The sequence below is a fragment of the Arachis ipaensis genome, chromosome B4 (assembly GCF_059453495.1).
Source record: "Arachis ipaensis isolate K30076 ecotype BB chromosome B4, ASM5945349v1, whole genome shotgun sequence".
NCBI classification, from domain to species: domain Eukaryota; kingdom Viridiplantae; phylum Streptophyta; class Magnoliopsida; order Fabales; family Fabaceae; genus Arachis; species Arachis ipaensis.
The window spans coordinates 27,325,964-27,346,367 of NC_142439.1; the positions used below are offsets into that span (position 1 = coordinate 27,325,964).

Below are 20,404 nucleotides of genomic sequence, written 5' to 3' on the forward strand. Positions count from 1 at the left end.
TTTTAGAATTTTTACTTGTAATTTTGAGAGTTTTTACTTTGATTTTGAATCTTGGAGAATTGGGAGGAGAATTGAGTTCTCTTCCTCTGGATTTTCTTGTTTTCTTTTCTGCAAAGCTTTACTTGAGTCTTAGGTGTTGAGAATTGAGAAAATTCTGTCTCAATCTCACCTTGAGATCTCTTTGTTCCTTTCTCTGCATAATTCAAGATTTGGTGATTTGAATTCAAGTTTCTTTACTGTTTTGATCTTTAATTTGTTTGCAATTGTTCTTTGATTTGGATCAAGGAAGGCAGTGAGATCTAGACTTGGATTTCTAGTCTCATCCAACCTGTGAGATTTGCATTTTCATTTTAATTCATCTGCTGAATGCTTCTTCAAGCTAATTTACTTTTCTGTTTGAGATCTACTTCAATTCAATTCATCTTCTACTCTTCTGCTTGTTGCAATTTACTTGTGATTGTTTAATTTCTGCACTCCCAGTTCCCAAATCCTTTTATTATTCAAGCAATTTATATTTCTTGCAATTTAAGTTTTAGTTATTTACATTTCTTGCAATTCAAATTTCTGCAATTTACATTACTTGCACTTTAAGATTCAGCTCTTTTAATTCTTCTGCACTTTAAATTCTTGTCAATTATCCCTCTCCCTTTAAATTCCATGCAATTTAGCTTCTGTTGGATACAAATCACTCAAATCAACTCTTGTTCGCTTGACTAAATCAACCACTAAACTAAAGTTGCTCAATCCTTCAATCCCTGTGGGATCGACCTCACTCACGTGAGTTATTATTACTTGATGCGACCCGGTACACTTTCCGGTGAGTTTTGTGTTGGATCGTTTTCCACACATCAATTTATACAACATAAAATTTTTGAAGAGATTATTTAAAGCATATTATTAGATAATATTGGTCATAAAAATTAATATTATTGGATAATAATATTTGAATTAGATTCTTACTATTTACATTGCATTTAAAAAAAAATTAGTTGTGATATATATATATATATATATATATATATATATATATGAGAATATAATCGAGATAGAATGGAAATTGAATCATGAAAATTGAGATTTTGAATAATAGGGAGGCTTAGAAGAAAAATTTGATGATAATTTTGAATTAGTTTCTTTATATTTATCCATTTAAGAGAACAATATAAGTGTTTATCTTATTTAATTTATAATACCCCTATTTTAGCTATTTTATTTATAATTCTACATTGCATTGTAACATGTTAATTATTATTTATCATATATGAATATGTAACATAAATTTGTATTTTTTTAGTAATTATTAAAAAATATTTATACAAAAATATAATATACAATACTAAAAAATGAATAATGATTAAGAGACTTAATTTATCCCTTTAATATTTAAATGAGTAAGAATCTAAAAATATATGTTATTTTTTAAAATATTAAAAATAAAATATAAAATACTTTATTTATTTATAAATTAAGAGAATAATTAGGAGGATGAGTTTTCTTAATCATTTTTATATAAATTAAATAAATTAGTAAAGAATAAACATAAAAAATACTAATAAACACATAAATTGAATAGAGATTTTTCGTGCATCGCATGGGTATATATACTAGTTAAAATTTATTGCAAATATTAGGGATAAAATTGAATCAAATTAAAAATTTTAGGTACTTTTAAAATTTTACGAAAATCTTAGAGACAAAAAATATATTTTATTCTAAATAAAAAATATTAACTAATTAAAATTATTAACACTTTTAAAATAATTAATTATAACACTTTTAAAAATTATTAATTAAAATATATAAGACAAAAAATTAATGCAAATTAAAACAAAATCAATTCATTTATTCAAATCATATCAACTAAATAATATAATTAATTAGTTATAGTTAATGTGATCAAATAAAATATTAACTAATTTGATATTAATCTCAATCAAATCAAGTAAATGATTAAAATACATTTAAATGAATAAATAAATAAAAAATACCTTTAAAAATATGCCACGTCAACTATGCTATTAGTGGATGAACTTCAATTTTGATAATATATAATAGGTTAAATTACATAGTTGGTCCCTACACTTTCAGTAAAATTGTAAATTTGTCTCTATATTTTAAAAGTTTATAATTGGATCCCTAAAGAGAATTAAAATTTGTAATTTAGTCTCCGTCGTTCAAAAAATGTTTGATTTAACAGACTATTCTCAGCATATTCTCTATTTTAACAGAATATTTTTAGTATATTCTGAGAATATTCTGTTAAAATAACACTTTTTGACCGATAGAGACTAAATTACAAATTTTAATTCTTTTTAGGAACCCAATTACAAATTTTTAAAGTGTAGGAACCAATTTACAATTTCACTAAAAATATAAAAACCAACTGTATAATTTAACTTATATAATATAATAGGTAATACAGGTATCCTTTATAAATATATAGATGATAATACACAAAAATTAACGATAATAAAATTATAATTTCATAATCTATTTGTAAATAATATATATTTAATTATAATCACATTAGTTATTTAATATTCAGAAATATTAGGTAATAAAAAAATTAATCAAAAACAGTTCAAAAATTTTTTTATTAGCTTTTCTGAATTACAATACAAATATTTATTGTTCTTCTTCTCATGCTTTTCATTTTTTTTTCATAATAATTGAATAAGATATGCATTAATTGTATTAATAGTAATAATATAATAGAAAGTACATTAATAATATTCAAATTACTTTAGCAATTATTACAGTGAAGATATTATCTATTATTAGTAATTTTATTAAATCTTATAGATTTTCTCTATTACCATACCTAATGCTAATTTCCAGCCTATTAAGCACAATTTTTTTAATTTATTTTTTTAATTTTTTTCCTTTTCTTGTTTCCTGTAGTGAAATTAATTGAAATATTTTTAATTTAATATCTATAATTTCACACATAACATTCATACTTTCACACAAATAATATACATAATTTCATATTCAACATCTATATTTTTTAAGATATGTATATATTTTTTAAATTATCTCACATGTGCATTAATAGATCATAATTTTAAATTATTTTAATATTATTCTAATTATCAATCATTATAATATAGTTGTCAAACATACATAATTAGTATTTATATGATTTCATTTACCATTCGTGAGTGTAAATTCTAGAGCCAAAATTTTTTATTTTATTTTTAAATTTTCTTTTGTTAACTATTTCATACAATAATAATACATTCTTTGTTTTAAGATCTTTTTTTAGGTATATATTAAAATTTTTTCATCTTTTATCAATGTTATTTTTATTCTTTTAATTATATAATTAGTGTTCTTACTCAACTTATTTTCTTTTGTCCTTGCAGTAGAATTGTCTTTTATTATCACAATACATTTACAATGCATCACAATAATCATGTTCTAACTCAAGCTGTTTCGTTGATTCGACTGCTAGTTTTATGAATGTAAGAGTTCACTAAAGCAGAGGTTGTGAACTTCATTTTTTTGAACGATACTTGGATTTCTTATATATTATAACTAATCTAGTAAAATGTAGGTGAAGTTATTTTTTGTAGGGAAGTTGAATTTATTATTGAATTAAATGTGGTTATTCTTGCTTTGACGCATTATATGGATAATAGATTATGAAACTTAATTAATAAGAGGATGATCTAAATTTGCACGAATTCTACATATTTAATCTGATTAAACTATTTTCATTAGTTGTCGTTACAAAAATAATTCTAATGTATATGCATCTAAGGTCTAGAATTAAATACCATAGATATTATTTAAATAACTTAATTCTAATATTAGAATTTGATTAGTTTTGTTTCAAAAAAGTTGAGATAACTTTATTAGTTAAGTCTATTTAATTTAGATATATGATATTTAATTTATTAATGTTATTCTTTTACGATTTATAAGTTTACATTATCAGTAATATATCCAAGTAATTTAATAAAAAATGCTACTCATATAATAATATGTCAAATCATTTTGGTATACTTTTAATCTATCAATAATTAAAAATTAAATTATTTAAAATAATAACAATATTTATTTCTCAATAATAATAAATGTGTATAAGAAAAAGAATGCTTTCAAATACATGTTTTACATCATACTTTACTTATAGTAATATATTATACATTATTAATAACCAATAGTATTCAGTGAACGTAGACATTAATATATTATTATGAAAAAGATAATATTCATATATTATTAAAATTAAAATGTGTATTAATATTTTAAATTAATTAATGGTAAGAACATATATGATTATATTATTAGGAGAAAGGTAATATTATAATTTAAAATATTAATTATATTAAATATAAATTATACAAATTATACTACTACAATTGTATATATATTATTTATATTTATTCCTAAACTAGAGAAACAAATTATCATATCATTAATTAATAATTTATTTACTAACTTTAAAAACATTATATTTAAATGTATATCCTCTAATTAATGGGTAATTACATTAGTCTATTAAACATAATTTTCAAATTGAATTTTAAAAATAAAATAATATTTAAATTTATTTATTGTTAAAATTTCTGTGATTAATTTATTTTAAGTAGTTATTTTGAGATTATTTTATTTCCTAATGTATTTGGTATGATTTTTTTTTTATGTTCTTTATTATATCGCTAATTAATAATTTTTTTCCTAATCTTAAAAGCACTATACTTACCGAAAGAACGTGTATATTAATAAATGATTATAAGAAAGATGGATATTATTTATATATTATTAAAGTTAAAATTTGTGTATTAATATTTTAAATCAATTAATGGTAGTATTTTATATGATTATATTATTTAAAGAAAGATAATATTTTAATTTATTACTAATTAAACTAAACGTAAATTATACAAATTATACTATAATTGTACAAAACTATTTGTTTTTAAATTAGAAAATCAAATTATTATATTATTAACTAATAATTTATTTTCTAATTTTATTAGTATTATTAATAAATGCATAGACTCTAATTAAAGAGTAAATATATTAGTCTATTAAACCTAATTTTTAAATTGAATTTTGAGAATAATATAATATTTTAAATTTTTTGTTGTAAAAAATTCTGTAATTAGTTTCTTTAAGATAGTTTATTTTGAGATTTTTTCTTTATATATTGAGTATGAATTTATTTTGATATTCTTTATTATATAATTAATTAATAATTTCTTTCCTAATCTTAAAAGTATTATCCTTGTAAAAGGAACGTGTATATTAACATATGATTATGAGAAAAATATTTATATATTAATTAAAATTAGAATTCGTGTAAATAATAATACTTTAAATTAATTAATGGTATGAATATATTTGTGTAAATTCCGTAAAATTAACGAATAATTAATTAATAAATTAAATTTTAATAAAATAAATTAGAAATATAAAATTTATATTAAAATAACATAGAGTTAATTAAAATAAAAATTTTGATATTAATTTCAAAAAATTTGGCTCAAGATTGAACTGAACGAGCCGAACCGATCGAACCAGATTCGTATTAGACCCAAGCCCAACTTAACTCCCCTTAATCAAATGAGCACAGCTCATTCTCCTCCCCCATTTGGCATGCAAACATGCTGGAAAGCTCAGCATGAAGGGAGAGAGCATGTAGCACTTCTAAACCCTCACTCAAATTTCATTTCTCAATAACTTTTGATCCGAAACTCCCATTGACGAACTGTTTACGACCACGCGTTCACCGCGACGAGCTCTATAAAACCCATGGAACAATTTGGTAGGTAACTCACTATTCTCTTCTCAGCCACTTTTTCCCAATTTCGAAAATTTATGTTGAAAATTGTTCAATTTCAGTGTTTAGAATCAAATTAACTTGGTGGACTTGCCGGATCTTGCCCCAATTTTCCGTTGGTAAGGTTAGAATCTTAGAACTCTAGTTAATTCATTAATTTGGTGTTTTGGGTATTGAATTTTGGAAATATGCTTGTGATAATTATGTTAGGTGCATGTAAATATGTGATATGAGGTAATTGGATATGTTGGAAGCTTGGTGAGAGTTCTAGTTGCTGGATTTTTGGCGGTTGAGGCTTACAACTTTGCCTTGTGGGTTACCTCGGATTAATACGCGGAAATCGGCCAAGGTATGGTTTAGGTTTTGCATATTTAATATGTAATGTTCTGTGAAAACTTAGGCTAAACGACCCTAGGATAAGTTGAAATGTGTAAATATGTTAATGTTTAGTAACTTTGATGCATTTATTGAATGATATTGAGAATGAATAGTGATTGATGATTTTGCTGAAAGTGTGGTGTTGGTGTTTGATGATGAATTCAATTAAGTTTGATGGAAGTTGATTTAGTGTACTTGATATAAATTAGCAATTCTTGATATAAATGTTGAGCCATTCATGAGCGTGGTGTGGAGTATTTATTGTTGGTAATTGTTGAATAAAAGGGTTAAGTGTATATGTTGGAATACGTGACAAGGGAATTATGTGTATACATGAGTATGCTTGCCATTGATTTAGGTTGAGGGATTGTGAAGATGTATGTGTATATGTAGGGAGTTAGTTATTGAATGATTGAGAATATTGGGTGTAGTGTGTTGTAAAATGAATGGAAGGTATGGAGTTGAGTATTGTAACACCTTAACTTTTAGCACGTTATGATCGTACCAAAAGTAAGGAGTTACTAACCTGCTTTCTTTTATTATCTGTTTAATATTGAGCCTTTACGTCGATATCGCGTTTCAATTTTTAAGAAAATGCCTGAAAAGTTTGCTTTTATTAATTTAAATCATATATCAAAGATCCTCAAGTAATACTAATCACATAGTTATTAATAATAATAAATATCATACAACAGAATTCAAATAAAACTCAGTTACAACTCCTATCCCTTTGTATAAAATAAAATCTTAAATAACAAGGGCGAGGGAATTCTATGAAAGCAACTCAACACATAAACTTAACTCAAATAAGACTAATATTCGCTCGCAGCTTCAAACTGAATTTTTGAAACGGTGTCACTGAAAGGGTGGAAGATTTTGGGGTGAGAACAAACCACACATTCTCAGTAGGGAATGGGAATGCCGAAAGAGTAATGAAATAAAATGCAAATAATTAACTTTACTCAATAAAACCATATTTTTATCAAACCTTTTGAAAATACTTTTTACTATTACTTTATATAATTAATTACCTTCTTTAAATTTCCGAACTTAAGACAAATCTCAATCACAATCTCAGTTCTCAATCACCTCAATACACAAATTAATAGCACAGGAAACAGATCAACACACAAACAAATAGCAATAAGACAAACAGCACAATCACAGAGAGACAAGATAAGCAAACACAATCAAATACAAATGTGCAAACAATGATGATGCATGTCTAGTCCTATCGCAGGTAATGAGCTCATTTGTCGGTTTCGACCCGCACCCGACGCAATCCAACTCGCAAGTCAAATAAGGCATTCCAATGGCATAACCTCTGCAAGTTTCTACTTCTTGCAAGCGCTGATTCTACAGCTGAAGTATGTCGAACATGACCTCTGCAAGTACTTGCAGGCACTGATTCTCCAGCTGAAGCATGTGCCACTTTCTCCTGGAAGCCATTCTATACACACGGGTATCCTGCACAATTATTCACACATAAAGCCCATGACTTAACATTCTCACATCGACACCCTAACTAGTTACTTTCTGTCACCCTCTCGTGACTTTTTATTCATTTCATAATCACATGTGTCGTATTCTCTTTTCTCTTTCCTTCTTTCTCTTAACAAACCGAACTTAAATAATAACTTGAAACAAAATCTATTCTCAAAAAAACTGAGTGTAAAACCTTTTACTTCCTTAATAAATCAAGCTGAAAATAAGACTTTCTGTAATAAATCGAAATCAAATAGTTTTCAATAATTAAAACGTTTTTTTTTTAAGTTAAGCCACTTTCTATTTTAATAAAATTCAGACCTTTCAAATCTTATCATTCTTATGTTATTAAGTCAAACCAATAATTATTAATAAATCAAATCAATAATTTCTCAAAATAAGCTTATAAATCAGATTTTAAAAATGAAATCACTTTTCGTATATTTTTACAAAAATTGGACAGCATCTCCCTTTAAAATTGGAATTCACTACCCTTTTTGGGTCCCAACCGAACTATTCTCAACTTTTTTTTTCAATCGTTTCCAATAACACAAACTAATTCCAATATCAAAAATTATTTTCAAATCTCAATTCAATACCAACACATCAAACCAAAATCAATCTCACCAGTTAATCACTCACAACAATAAAACCAGTCATAATCACAGCCATAACCCAAACTCAATTCATCAATTACTCATACAACAAGTTTTCAATAATCAACTCAGCATATTCAAATTAATAAATAATCCTAGATTAATCACCATTTACAGCCACAATTCAACCAATTTCATCACATTCAATTATATTCACAATCACCAGCAATCTCAATTTTATCAATTTTTATCAGTTAATCAAACGAGATATTTATGAATTATTTGCAGTTACTCACTAAATTTCAATGGCGTTCGTAAATTAAAACAGTTAATTTTGAAATAAATCTTCTACCTCCGTACGAAATCAAAGCCAATGAAAATTCTGGAGAAGCTTTTTGATCGAGCTGCTGAAGAAGAAAATGTCAAAAATCGCTCGTATCTCCTAGAACTCCAATTGGTCGAACTCAAGGGGTAGGAGAGCTACGTCACCGTCAACTTCCATCGATCAAAAGTGGCGCCAACGTGTAGAGGAGGAGGATATGAATACTTTTACCAGATTAGATTTTTTATTGGAGTTACGAACCGCAAGACATTGAAACCAAAAGTTCTCGGGTTCCATGGAACTTACGTCCCTCTCTCTCTCTATTTTTTTTTTCTTTCTTAACGCTAAAGGGAGAAATGAGATGCTGATGACGATGATTAATGAAATTAGGAAGCTTAGGTGACGTTAGTTTTTATATATATATTTTGATAAATGAACTCCAATTTGTTGACTAGTACTTATTAAATCTTGTTCTATAATTTGATTTGGTCTTGTAGTCCAAATAAGCCTGTACCATGATATATCTGGAATAGTAGTTATTAGTGAAACAAAAATACTTGTACAAACCATCAAAATAATTCCACCCCCAACGGTAAAATGATGAAAATCTTGGTGATATTCCGAACCATTCATGAACATCACAGCAAAGAGGATTAAAACGTTTATAGCTCCCACGTAAATAAGTAGTTGTGCGGCAGCTACAAAATGGGAGTTTGATAAAATATAAAATAAAGATATACAAATAAGAACTAGTCCCAATGAAAAAGCAGAAAAAATGAGGTTGGTAAAAAATACTACTCCTAAACTTCCTAATACAAGACATAATCCCAAAAAGACTAAAAGAAAATCATGTAGTGGTTCAGGTAAATCCATTATATGTAAAATAAAAGATAAATGCATCAAAATTTTATGACCTTTTTAATACGATTAGGAAAATCTTTTATCTACGAGATTTCTCTCTGCATTGAATTTCATCAAATCCTAACAAATCGGAATATGTACCAGTTAAGTTATGGGATTTATGTTATTTCATTCGTTATACGAAAGAGTTGGTCGAAAAACTATATATATATATACTCTTACATGCAAAAACTTTTGCTTATTATCGCCAAGGAAAATAATAATAATAATAATAATAATAATAATAATAATAATAATAATAATAATAATAATAATAATTATAATTTTTTTATCTTTTTTTTATAAATCTACACTACTAGAAAAGTAGTTATTACAGAGGGATATTTCCGACGGATTTTATCCCACGGAAATACAGACGGAATTACAGAGGGATTTTTTGTCGGAAAACAAAAAAAAATGAATTAGCATAAATTACAGACGGAAAAAAAAATCCGTTGATAATTCTGTCGGAAAAATTAATTTTTTTTCCGTGAAAAATAGTTACAGACGGAAAATTTGTCTGTAATTAAATGGACAAAACGCTGTATTCTATTAAATTATTACAGACGGAAAATCCGCCTGTAATTTAAAATTTTCCGTCGAAAATATTTGATATTTTAGGTTTATGATGGTTGAGGTTATGTTTATCCACGAGCTCCATTCATTCACAGCACACAAATCAAACCTAGCATTCCCCACAGCGCCACCGCCGACGATCTTCTTCTTCTCCTTTCCTCACCCACAGCGCCACCGCCAGCCACTCTAACCGCCACAGCTACTTTCTCCTTCTTCTCCTCTTCTTTAAACACTGAACCAGTAGAATACAGCCCCTGTGTCTCTCGTTCGCAGAACAAAGCAAGCTCAAGCTCCACCACCGCTGCGCCTCTCTCTCCTTTTATCCCCTTCAGTTCTGGCTCGCATACCTTCGCGCAAGCCCTAGCTCCGTGGCGACCAAAATCGGTTCCACCGTCAGCCGCGGTTCCACCTCTCTCTTGCCCCCTGTTCGAACCGATATGGTGCGTGAACTAGGGTTTTGGTTTTGTGGCAGTGGTTGTTCATCGGAGAGCCACTGGCGATGCTCCTATTCTCAAGCATTCTAAATTCAAGGTGATCTTCGTATTGGCAGCATTATATTTTTCCCAGACTTCAACTCAAAATTCATATGATTTTTTTTGCTTATCGTAATCGCTGTGCTTTCTCATTGCTTATTGTGATCTATGTGCTTTTTCAGTTTCTTTTTTAGTTACTAATTCAAACTTTTGATTGAGGACCATGATTGGTTTGAATCTGAATTATAATTGTTTACAATATTTTGTCAGTATTAGTTTGGGAGGGAACTTGACAATGGTGGATCTTCCTGGTATAACTAGGGTTCCTGTTCATGGCCAGCCTGAAAATATCTATGATCAGATCAAGGATATTATCATGGAGTATATTAGGCCTGAAGAGAGCATTATTCTGAATGTTCTTTCTGCTACCGTTGATTTTACTACTTGTGAATCCATAAGAATGTCTCCATCTGTGGATAAAACTGGTTTGAGAACCTTGGCTGTTGTAACAAAGGCTGATAAGTCTCCTGAAGGCTTGTTGGAGAAGGTAACTGCTGATGATGTTAACTAGTTTGAGTCTCATCCAATGCTTTCAAAGATTGACAAATCCATTGTTGGTGTTCCTGTTCTGGCACAGAGGCTAGTTCAAGTTCAAGGCATGATCATATCCAAAACTCTGCCCGAAATTGTGAAGAAAATCAATGAGAAGCTGACTTAATTTCACCAAGATGCTCAACCAGAAGTTCTCCCTCAATCACAGGTACCTCTTCATATCTTTTAGCTGACTTCAAATTAAATTATGCAAAAATATTTATCTAATTTTTTTATTTGGTTCTTGGTTGGAATCTGATTGCGACCATCGTTTCGATGGGGCCTATTGAGATCCCTTCTCAGTCAACAGAGCCTATTAAGATTCCTACCGCTAACTATGAGTTTGGTGCAACCTTTATTGTGCTTGGTTTAGTTGATGCTTTTGGGGAGAATATTGACTGATGGAAGGCTCAATGCAAGAGTCAAGTGTGACGTCTCTGAAAATCTCACTCTTAAAGCCAATGCTCAGGTATTTATGCTCCTTTTCTATTATAAGGGAAATGCCAGATCAATTAGAATTCCAGTCCATTTTAGAGGCCTGTCACTCATCTGAGAGTGGAGGACATTTTGGTCCTCAAAGGACAGCTAGAAAGATCTTAGACTGTGGATTCTGGTGGCCTACCCTTTTTAGAGACGCTGCTGAGTTCTGTAAATCTTGTCTCCCATGCCAGAAATTTGGTAATATATCCAGGAGGGATGAGATACCTCAACAAATTATGCTTTTCTGTGAAATTTTTTATGTTTGGGGCATTGACTTCATGGGTCCATTTCCAAATTCTAATGGATATTTTTATATATTGTTAGCTGTGGATTATGTTTCCAAATGGGTGGAAGCAATTCCTACCCGCACTGATGATGCTAACACTGTTGTTTCCTTTGTGAGAAACTGATGAGCGGATATTTTATACGCTTTTTGGGGTTAATTTCACATAGATTTTAGTATATTTTAGTTAGTTTTTAGTTTATTCTCATTAGTTTCTAGGCAAAATTCATATTTCTGGACTTTACTATGAGTTTGTGTGTTTTTCTGTAATTTCAGGTATTTTCTGGCTGAAATTGAGGGAGCTGAGCAAAAATCTGATTCAGGCTGAAAAAGGACTGCTGATGCTGTTGGATTCTGACCTCTCTGCACTCAAAATGGAATTTCTGGAGCTACAGAAGTCCAAATGGCGCGCTTTCAATTGCGTTAGAAAGTAGACATCCAGGGCTTTTCAGCAATATATAATAGTCCATACTTTGCTTAAGGATAGATGACATAAACTGGCGTTCAACGCCAGTTTCATGTTGTTGTCTGGCGTCCAGCGCCAGAAACAAGTTACAAAATGGAGTTCAACGCCAGAAACAGGTTACAACCTGGTGTTGAACGCCCAAAACAGCCCAGGCACGTGAGAAGCTTTAGTCTCAGCCCCAGCACACACCAAGCGGGCCCCAGAAGTAGATTTCTGCACTATCTGTCATAGTCTACTCATTTTCTGTAAACCTAGGTTACCAGTTTAGTATTTAAACAACTTTTAGAGATTTATTTTGTATCTCATGACATTTTAGATCTGAACTTTGTACTCTTTGACGGCATGAGTCTCTAAACTCCATTGTTGGGGGTGAGGAGCTCTGCTGTGTCTCGATGAATTAATGCAAGTATTTCTGTTTTCTATTCAAACATGCGTGTTCCTCTCTAAGATATCCATTCGCGCCTAACTATGGAGAAGGTGATGATCAGTGATACTCATCACCTTCCTCAATCCATGAATGTGTGTCTGACAATTAGCTCCGTTCTACATCAGATTGAATGAATATCTCTTAGATTCCTTAATCAGAATCTCCGTGGTATAAGCTAGATTGATGGTGGCATTCATGAGAATCTGGAAAGTCTAAACCTTGTCTGTGGTATTCCGAGTAGGATTCTGGGATTGGATGACTGTGACGAACTTCAAACTTGCGAGTGCTGGGCGTAGTGACAGACGCAAAAGGATAGTAAATCCTATTCCGGTACGACTGAGAACCTGCAGATGATTAGCCGTGCGGTGACAGCGCACTTGGACCCTTTTCACTGGAAGGATGGATGGTAGCCATGGACAACGGTGATCCACCAACACACAGCTTGCCATAGAAGGACGTGCATGCGTGAATCAGAGGACAGAGGAAAGCAGAGATTCAGAAGACAAAGCATCTCCAAAACTCCAACATATTCTCCATTACTGCATAACAAGTAACCTTTAACCCATGCTCTCTTGTTTATTCGCAATTCAACTGATAAATATAATTGACTTCCTGACTAAGAATTGCAAGATAACCATAGATTGCTTCAAACCAACAATCTCCATGGGATTCGACCCTTACTCACGTAAGGTATTACTTGGACGACCCAGTGCACTTGCTGGTTAGTGGTACGAGTTGTGAAAAGTGTGATTCACAATTCGTGTACCAAGTTTTTGGCGCCGTTGCCGGGAATTGTTCGTGTTTGAACAACTGACGGTTTATTTTGTTTCTTAAATTAGGAAAATTTTTCTTTTTGGTTTAGAGTCTCTTATTATTGTTCTTGGTTAAAAATATCCTTCTTCAAAACAAGTGTTACATTTACTGTCCAATTGGCTAGAGCGTTGGTCTAACTCCGTGGCAGTTTGGTATACTTTTTTTAAAAAAATCTTTTTCAAAAATAATAATTTCTCTATTAAATTCTGTGCCAAACTTTAAGTTTGGTGTTTTCTTGTTGATTTTTCTTTGTTTTTCAAAAATTTTAGTTTGGTTTTCTAAAAATTTTAAGTTTGGTGTTCTTCCTTCATGTTCTTGTGTTCTTGTGAGTCTTCAAAGTGTTCTTGAGTTTTCCTTGTGTCTTGATCTTAAAATTTTTAAGTTTGGTGTTCCTTGGTGTTTTCCCTCCAAAATTTTCGAAAACAAGGAGCATTAGATCTAAAAATTTTAAATCTTGTGCTATTTTATTGTTTTTCTCTTTCCTCACTAAATTCAAAAAAAAAATATCTTTTCTCTCTAATTTTAAAACAAATTTTTGAAAATTATTTTTAAAAATTCAGATTTTTTTTCAAAATTTAAAATCTTTTCCAAATCATATCTTTTTCAAATCTTCCTTACCACTTTCTTTCCACTCATTTTTTCGAAAATCTTCATCTATTTTTATTTATTCTATTTTAATTTATTTTATTTTCGAAATAAATAAATAAATAAATAAATAAATAAATAAATAAATAAATAAATAAAAATAATTTTTTTTATTATTTTACATCATCTCCCTTTCTCCATCATGGATCTAAGTGGAAATGAACAGTCCAGGAGGACTCTGGGGTCATATGCTAACCCCTTTACTGCTTCATATGGGAGTAGTATCTGCATACCCTCCATTGGAGTCAGTAGCTTCGAGTTGAATCCTCAGCTCATTATCATGGTGCAGCAAAGTTGCCAGTATTTCGGTCTTCCACAGGAAGAACCTACAGAGTTTCTGGCACAATTTTTACAAATTGCTGACACAGTACATGATAAGAAAATAGATCAGGATGTCTACAGATTATTACTGTTTCCATTTGCTGTAAAAGATCAAGCTAAGAGGTGGTTAAATAACCAACCTAAGGCCAGCATAAGGACATGGAAACAGCTGACAGAAAAATTCCTGAATCAATACTTTTCCCCCAAAACAGATGACACAGCTAAGGCTGGACATCCAAGGCTTTAAACAAGGAGATAAGGAATCTCTTTATGATGTCTGGGAGAGATACAGAGAGATGCTACGAAAATGCCCCTCTGAAATGTTTTCAGAGTGGGTTCAGTTAGACATCTTCTATTTTGGGCTTGCAGAAGGAGCTCAGATGTCTCTAGATTACTCAGCTGGTGGATCTATCCACATGAGAAAGACAATTGAAGAGGCTCAAGAGCTCATTGATACAGTTGCCAGGAATCAGCATCTGTACCTAAGCAGTGACCCTTCCATGAAAGAAGAGGTTCAAACAGTAACTGCTGAACTCATCCCTGTAAAACAAGCTGCTGAATTCAATCAGCAATTGGACTTTCTAACAAAGCAGTTAGCCGAATTCAAGGATAAACTACAAGAGACAAGGATGGCTAATATAAATATGGAAGAACAATTGAAGCAAACAAAGCAGCAGCTGTCAAGACAAATAACAGAAGAATACCAAGCAGTTCAATTAAGAAGTGGAAAAATATTAAATACCCCACCTCAAGGCAGCAAAGAGCTAAGGAATGAGCAAACCACCCAAATTTCACCTGAGGACAGTAAGAGCCCAGGGAAAAGTAATTCTGGCATTAAAACGCCAGCAACCTGGTGGGAGGCTGGCGCTGAACGCCCAGACCATGCCCAACACTGGCGTTCAACGCCAGTAACAAGCAAGGACTGGCGTTCAACGCCAGAAACAAGCAAGGATCTGGCACTGAACGCCCAAAATGGGCAAGATCTGGCGCTGAACGCCCAAAATGGGCACAGTTCTGGCGTTCAGACACCAGGAACAGACAAGGAGTTGACGTCTCACGTCACTCCAGCTTCTAACTCTGGCACTCAATTGCCAGTGAAGGATCAGATACACACAAGTGCTGATAACAACCCCTCTAAAAAGGCTTCTTCAACCACTTCTGTAGGCAATAAACCTACAGCAACTAAGGTTGAAGAATATAAAGCCAAGATACCTTATCCTCAAAAACTCCGGAAAGAGGAGCAGGATAAGCAATTTGCTCGCTTTGCAGATTATCTCAGGACTCTTGAAATAAAGATTCCATTTGCAGAGGTACTTGAGCAAATACCTTCTTATGCCAAGTTAATGAAAGAGATCTTGAGTCATAAAAAGGATTGGAGAGAAACAGAAAGAGTTCTCCTCACTGAAGAATGCAGTGCAGTCATTCTAAAAAGCTTTCCTGAAAAGCTTAAAGACCCTGGGAGTTTTCTGATACCATGCACATTAGAAGGTAATTGCACCAAGACAACTTTATGTGATCTTGGGACAAGCATCAACCTAATACCTGCATCCACTATCAGAAATCTTGGTTTAACTGAAGAAGTTAAACCAACCCGGATATGTCTCCAACTTGCTGATGACTCCATTAAATACCCATCAGGCGTGATTGAAGACATGATCGTCAGAGTTGGGCCATTCGCCTTTCCCACTGACTTTGTAGTGTTGGAAATGGAGGAGCACAAGAGTGCTACTCTCATTCTAGGAAGACCCTTCCTAGCAACTGGACGAACCCTCATTGATGTCCAACAAGGGGAAATAACCCTGAGAGTCAATGATGATGAGTTTAGGTTGAATGCTGTCAAAGCCATGCAGCATCCAGACACATCAAAAGACTGCATGAAAGTTGATCTTATTGACTCTTTGGTAGAAGAGATCAACATGGCTGAGAATCTCGAATCAGAGTTGGAAGACATCTTTAAAGATGTTTAGCCTGATTTGGAGGATTCAGAGGAGATTAAAGAGCCTCTGAAATTTTCTCTGGAAGAGGAAAAACCTCCTAAACCCGAGCTCAAACCATTACCACCATCCCTGAAATATGTATTTCTGGGAGAAGGTGACACTTTTCCAGTGATCATAAGCTCTGCTTTAAACCCACAGGAAGAGGAAGCACTTATTCAAGTGCTAAGGACACACAAGACAGCTCTTGGGTGGTCCATAGGTGACCTTAAGGGCATAAGCCCAGCTAGATGCATGCACAAAATCTTATTGGAGGATAATGCTAAACCAGTGGTTCAACCATAGAGGCGGCTAAATCCAGCCATGAAGGAAGTGGTGCAGAAAGAGGTCACCAAATTACTAGAGGCTTGGATTATTTATCCTATTTCTGATAGCCCCTGGGTGAGCCCTGTCCAAGTCGTCCCAAAAAAGGGAGGCATGACAGTGATTCATAATGAAAAAAATGAACTGGTTCCTACAAGAACAGTTACAGGGTGGCGCATGTGTATTGACTACAGAAGGCTCAATACAGCCACCAAAAAGGATCATTTTCCTTTACCATTCATAGACCAGATGCTAGAAAGACTGGCAGGTCATGATTATTACTGCTTTCTGGATGGCTACTCAGGCTATAACCAGATTGCAGTAGATCCCCAGGATCAAGAGAAAACAGCATTCACATGTCCATCTGGAGTGTTTGCTTATAGAAGGATGCCATTTGGGCTGTGTAATGCGCCTGCAACCTTCCAGAGATGCATGCTTTCTATTTTCTCTGATATGGTGGAAAAATTTCTGGAAGTCTTCATGGATGACTTCTCAGTATATGGAGACTCATTCAGCTCCTGTCTTGATCACCTGAAACTTGTTCTGAAGAGATGCCAAGAAACCAACCTGGTTTTAAACTGGGAAAAATGTCACTTCTTGGTGACTGAAGGGATTGTCCTTGGGCATAAAATCTCAAACAAGGGAATAGAGGTGGATCAAGCAAAAACAGAGGTAATTGAAAAATTACCACCACCTGCCAATGTTAAGGCAATCAGAAGCTTTCTGGGGCATGCAGGATTCTATAGGAGGTTTATAAAGGATTTTTCAAAAATCGCAAAACCTCTAAGCAATCTGCTGGCTGCTGACACGCCATTTGTGTTTGACACAGAGTGTCTGCAGGCATTTGAAACGCTAAAAGCTAAGCTGGTCACATCACCAGTTATTTCTGCACCAGACTGGACATTACCATTTGAGCTAATGTGTGATGCCAGTGATCACACCATTGGTGCAGTATTGGGACAGAGGCATGACAAGCTTCTGCACGTCATTTATTATGCTAGTCGCGTTTTAAATGATGCCTAGAAAAATTACACAACCACAGAAAAAGAATTACTTGCAGTGGTTTATGCCATTGACAAGTTCAGATCATACTTAGTAGGATCAAAAGTGATTGTGTATACTGACCATGCTGCTCTTAAATATCTACTCACAAAGCAGGATTCAAAACCCAGGCTCATCAGATGGGTGTTGCTTCTGCAAGAATTTGATATAGAAATAAGAGACAGAAAAGGGACAGAGAACCAAGTGGCTGATCATCTATCCCGGATAGAGCCAGTAGAAGGGACGTCCCTCCCCTTTCTTGAGATCTCTGAGACTTTTCCGGATGAGCATTTATTTGCCATTCAGGAAACACCATGGTTTGCCGATATTGCAAACTATAAAGCTGCAAGGTTTATACCCAAAGAGTACAATAGGCAACAAAAGAAAAAATTAATCACTGATGCAAAGTACTACTTGTGGGATGAACCCTATCTCTTTAAGAGATGTGCAGACGAAATAATCCGTAGGTGTGTTCCTAGAGAAGAAGCACAGAGGATCCTATGGCATTGCCATGGATCTCAATATGGAGGCCATTTCGGAGGTGAGCGAACAGCCACCAAGGTCCTCCAATGTGGCTTCTATTGGACCACACTCTATAAAGATTCCCGAGAGTTTGTACGTAACTGTGACAGCTGCCAAAGAGCTGGTAACCTGCCTCATGGTTACGCCATGCCTCAACAAGGAATCTTGGAGATTGAGTTGTTTGACGTATGGGGAATTGACTTCATGGGACCTTTCCCACCATCATTCTCAAACACTTATATTCTGGTGGCAGTTGACTATGTATCAAAATGGGTTGAGGCCATTGCCACACCCACCAATGATACTAAAACAGTGCTGAAGTTCCTCTAGAAAAATATCTTCAGCAGGTTTGGGGTCCCTAAAGTACTAATCAGTGATGGGGGCACTCACTTCTGCAACAAACAGCTTTACTCTGCCATGGTCTGGTATGGGATTCGCCACAAGGTGGCGACTCCATATCATTCACAGACTAATGGACAAGCTGAAGTCTCTAACAGAGAGCTAAAAAGAATCCTAGAACGGACTGTAAGTACCCGTAGAAAGGATTGGGCAAGAAGCTTGGATGATGCTCTGTGGGCTTACAGAACAGCATTCAAGACCCCTATAGGGACCTCTCCATACCAACTTGTGTATGGTAAGGCATGTCACCTGCCCGTGGAACTGGAACATAAAGCCTACTGGGCAACCAGATTCCTAAACTTTGATGCTAAATTAGCAGGAGAAAAGAGATTGCTCCAGCTAAATGAGCTAGAGGAATTCAGATTCACTGCTTTCGAAAATGCCAAGCTTTATAAAGAAAAATAAAAAAAGTGGCATGACAGAAAGCTGTCATCTAGAATCTTTGAACCAGGACAAAAGGTTCTCTTGTTCAACTCTAGGCTCAGGCTATTTCCTGGGAAACTGAAATCCCGGTGGAGGGGACCATATGTGATTACAAGTGTATCACCATATGGTTATGTGGAGCTTCAAGATATTGATTCTGATAAGAAGTTCATTGTCAATGGACAGAGAATCAAGCACTATCTTGAAGGCAATGTTGAGCAAGAGTGCTCAAGGCTGAAGCTAGACTAAAAGCTCAGCAAGGTCCAACTAAAGACAATAAAGAAGCGCTTGCTGGGAGGCAACCCAGCCATGGGGCATCAATCCTCTAAGCATTTTTGCCCTTTTTTTATTTTTATTTTTATTTGTTTATATAAAGTTCACTGATCCTAAGGTAAAAAGTCAATTGTATAAGTTCACAGGGTTACAGAAGGATTCTGCACACAAAACAGAGAAAAAGAGCTCACTGGCAAGAAAACGCCAGTAAAAGTCTGTTTTGGGCGTTCAACGCCCAACAGAAACATCCACTGGGCGTTGAACGCCAGTGAGTATAGCCATCTGGGCGTTAAACGCCAGAAAGAAGCTCTTTCTGGGCGTTTAACGCCAGATTTACAGCATTCTGGGCATTCAGAAAAACGCCCAGTAACAAAGGACTTCCTGGCGTTCAACGCCAGAAAGAAGCAGCAGCTGGGCGTTGAACGCCCAGGAGAGGCAGCATTTGGGCGTTGAACGCCCAAAACATGCAGCGTTTGGGCGTTCAAACGCCAAGATAGTGGGGAGGAGGTAAATTCATTTTTTCTTCATATTTTTCATTTTAATCTTAATTTTCATGCTTCAATTCATGATTTCTTGCATAAACATGTTAAGAACCCTGATTTCTAAAATCCCTAATTTCTAAAAACCCTACCTTAAAAATATCAAATGTACCTTAATCCATAAGCACAAACCCTCTTTTTAAAATTCAATCCAACTCTTTTTTATATTTTCAAAACAAATTTATTTTTTTCAACTAATATCTTTTTCAAATCTCCACATTATCTTTTTCAAAATCTAGATTTATCTTTTTCAAAAATTTTTCATATCTTTTCAATTTTAAACTATATCATCCCTTATCATATCTTCTATCTTATCTTTTCCAAATCAATCTTTTTATCATATCTTTTCAAAATTTTCGAAAC

General features: G+C 33.1%; 1 protein-coding gene and 1 pseudogene across 1 annotated transcript; both read left to right on the forward strand.

The window, feature by feature from the left end:
• The window catches only part of LOC148567006 (uncharacterized), a 44,462-nt pseudogene extending 38,341 nt beyond the window's left edge, over positions 1-6,121 (forward strand).
• Positions 6,122-10,547: 4,426 nt separating this feature from the next.
• On the forward strand, positions 10,548-11,239 carry LOC107636305 (putative dynamin-related protein 4A). Its single transcript, XM_016339824.3, has 3 exons — positions 10,548-10,579; positions 10,792-11,068; positions 11,159-11,239. Exons 1-3 carry the CDS (start codon positions 10,548-10,550, stop codon positions 11,237-11,239), a joined length of 390 nt encoding a protein of 129 aa, XP_016195310.1.
• The last annotated feature ends 9,165 nt before the right edge of the window (positions 11,240-20,404 follow it).

What these genes read in the sequence shown, in the direction of transcription:
- LOC107636305 (XM_016339824.3), top strand. Translation starts at nt 10,548, where the DNA reads ATGCTCCTATTCTCAAGCATTCTAAATTCAAG. An exon ending in TCAAGCATTCTAAATTCAAG is followed by an intron (nt 10,580 to 10,791) that starts GTGATCTTCGTA and finishes ATATTTTGTCAG; the next exon opens with TATTAGTTTGGGAGGGAACT. An exon ending in CTGAAGGCTTGTTGGAGAAG is followed by an intron (nt 11,069 to 11,158) that starts GTAACTGCTGAT and finishes GTTCTGGCACAG; the next exon opens with AGGCTAGTTCAAGTTCAAGG.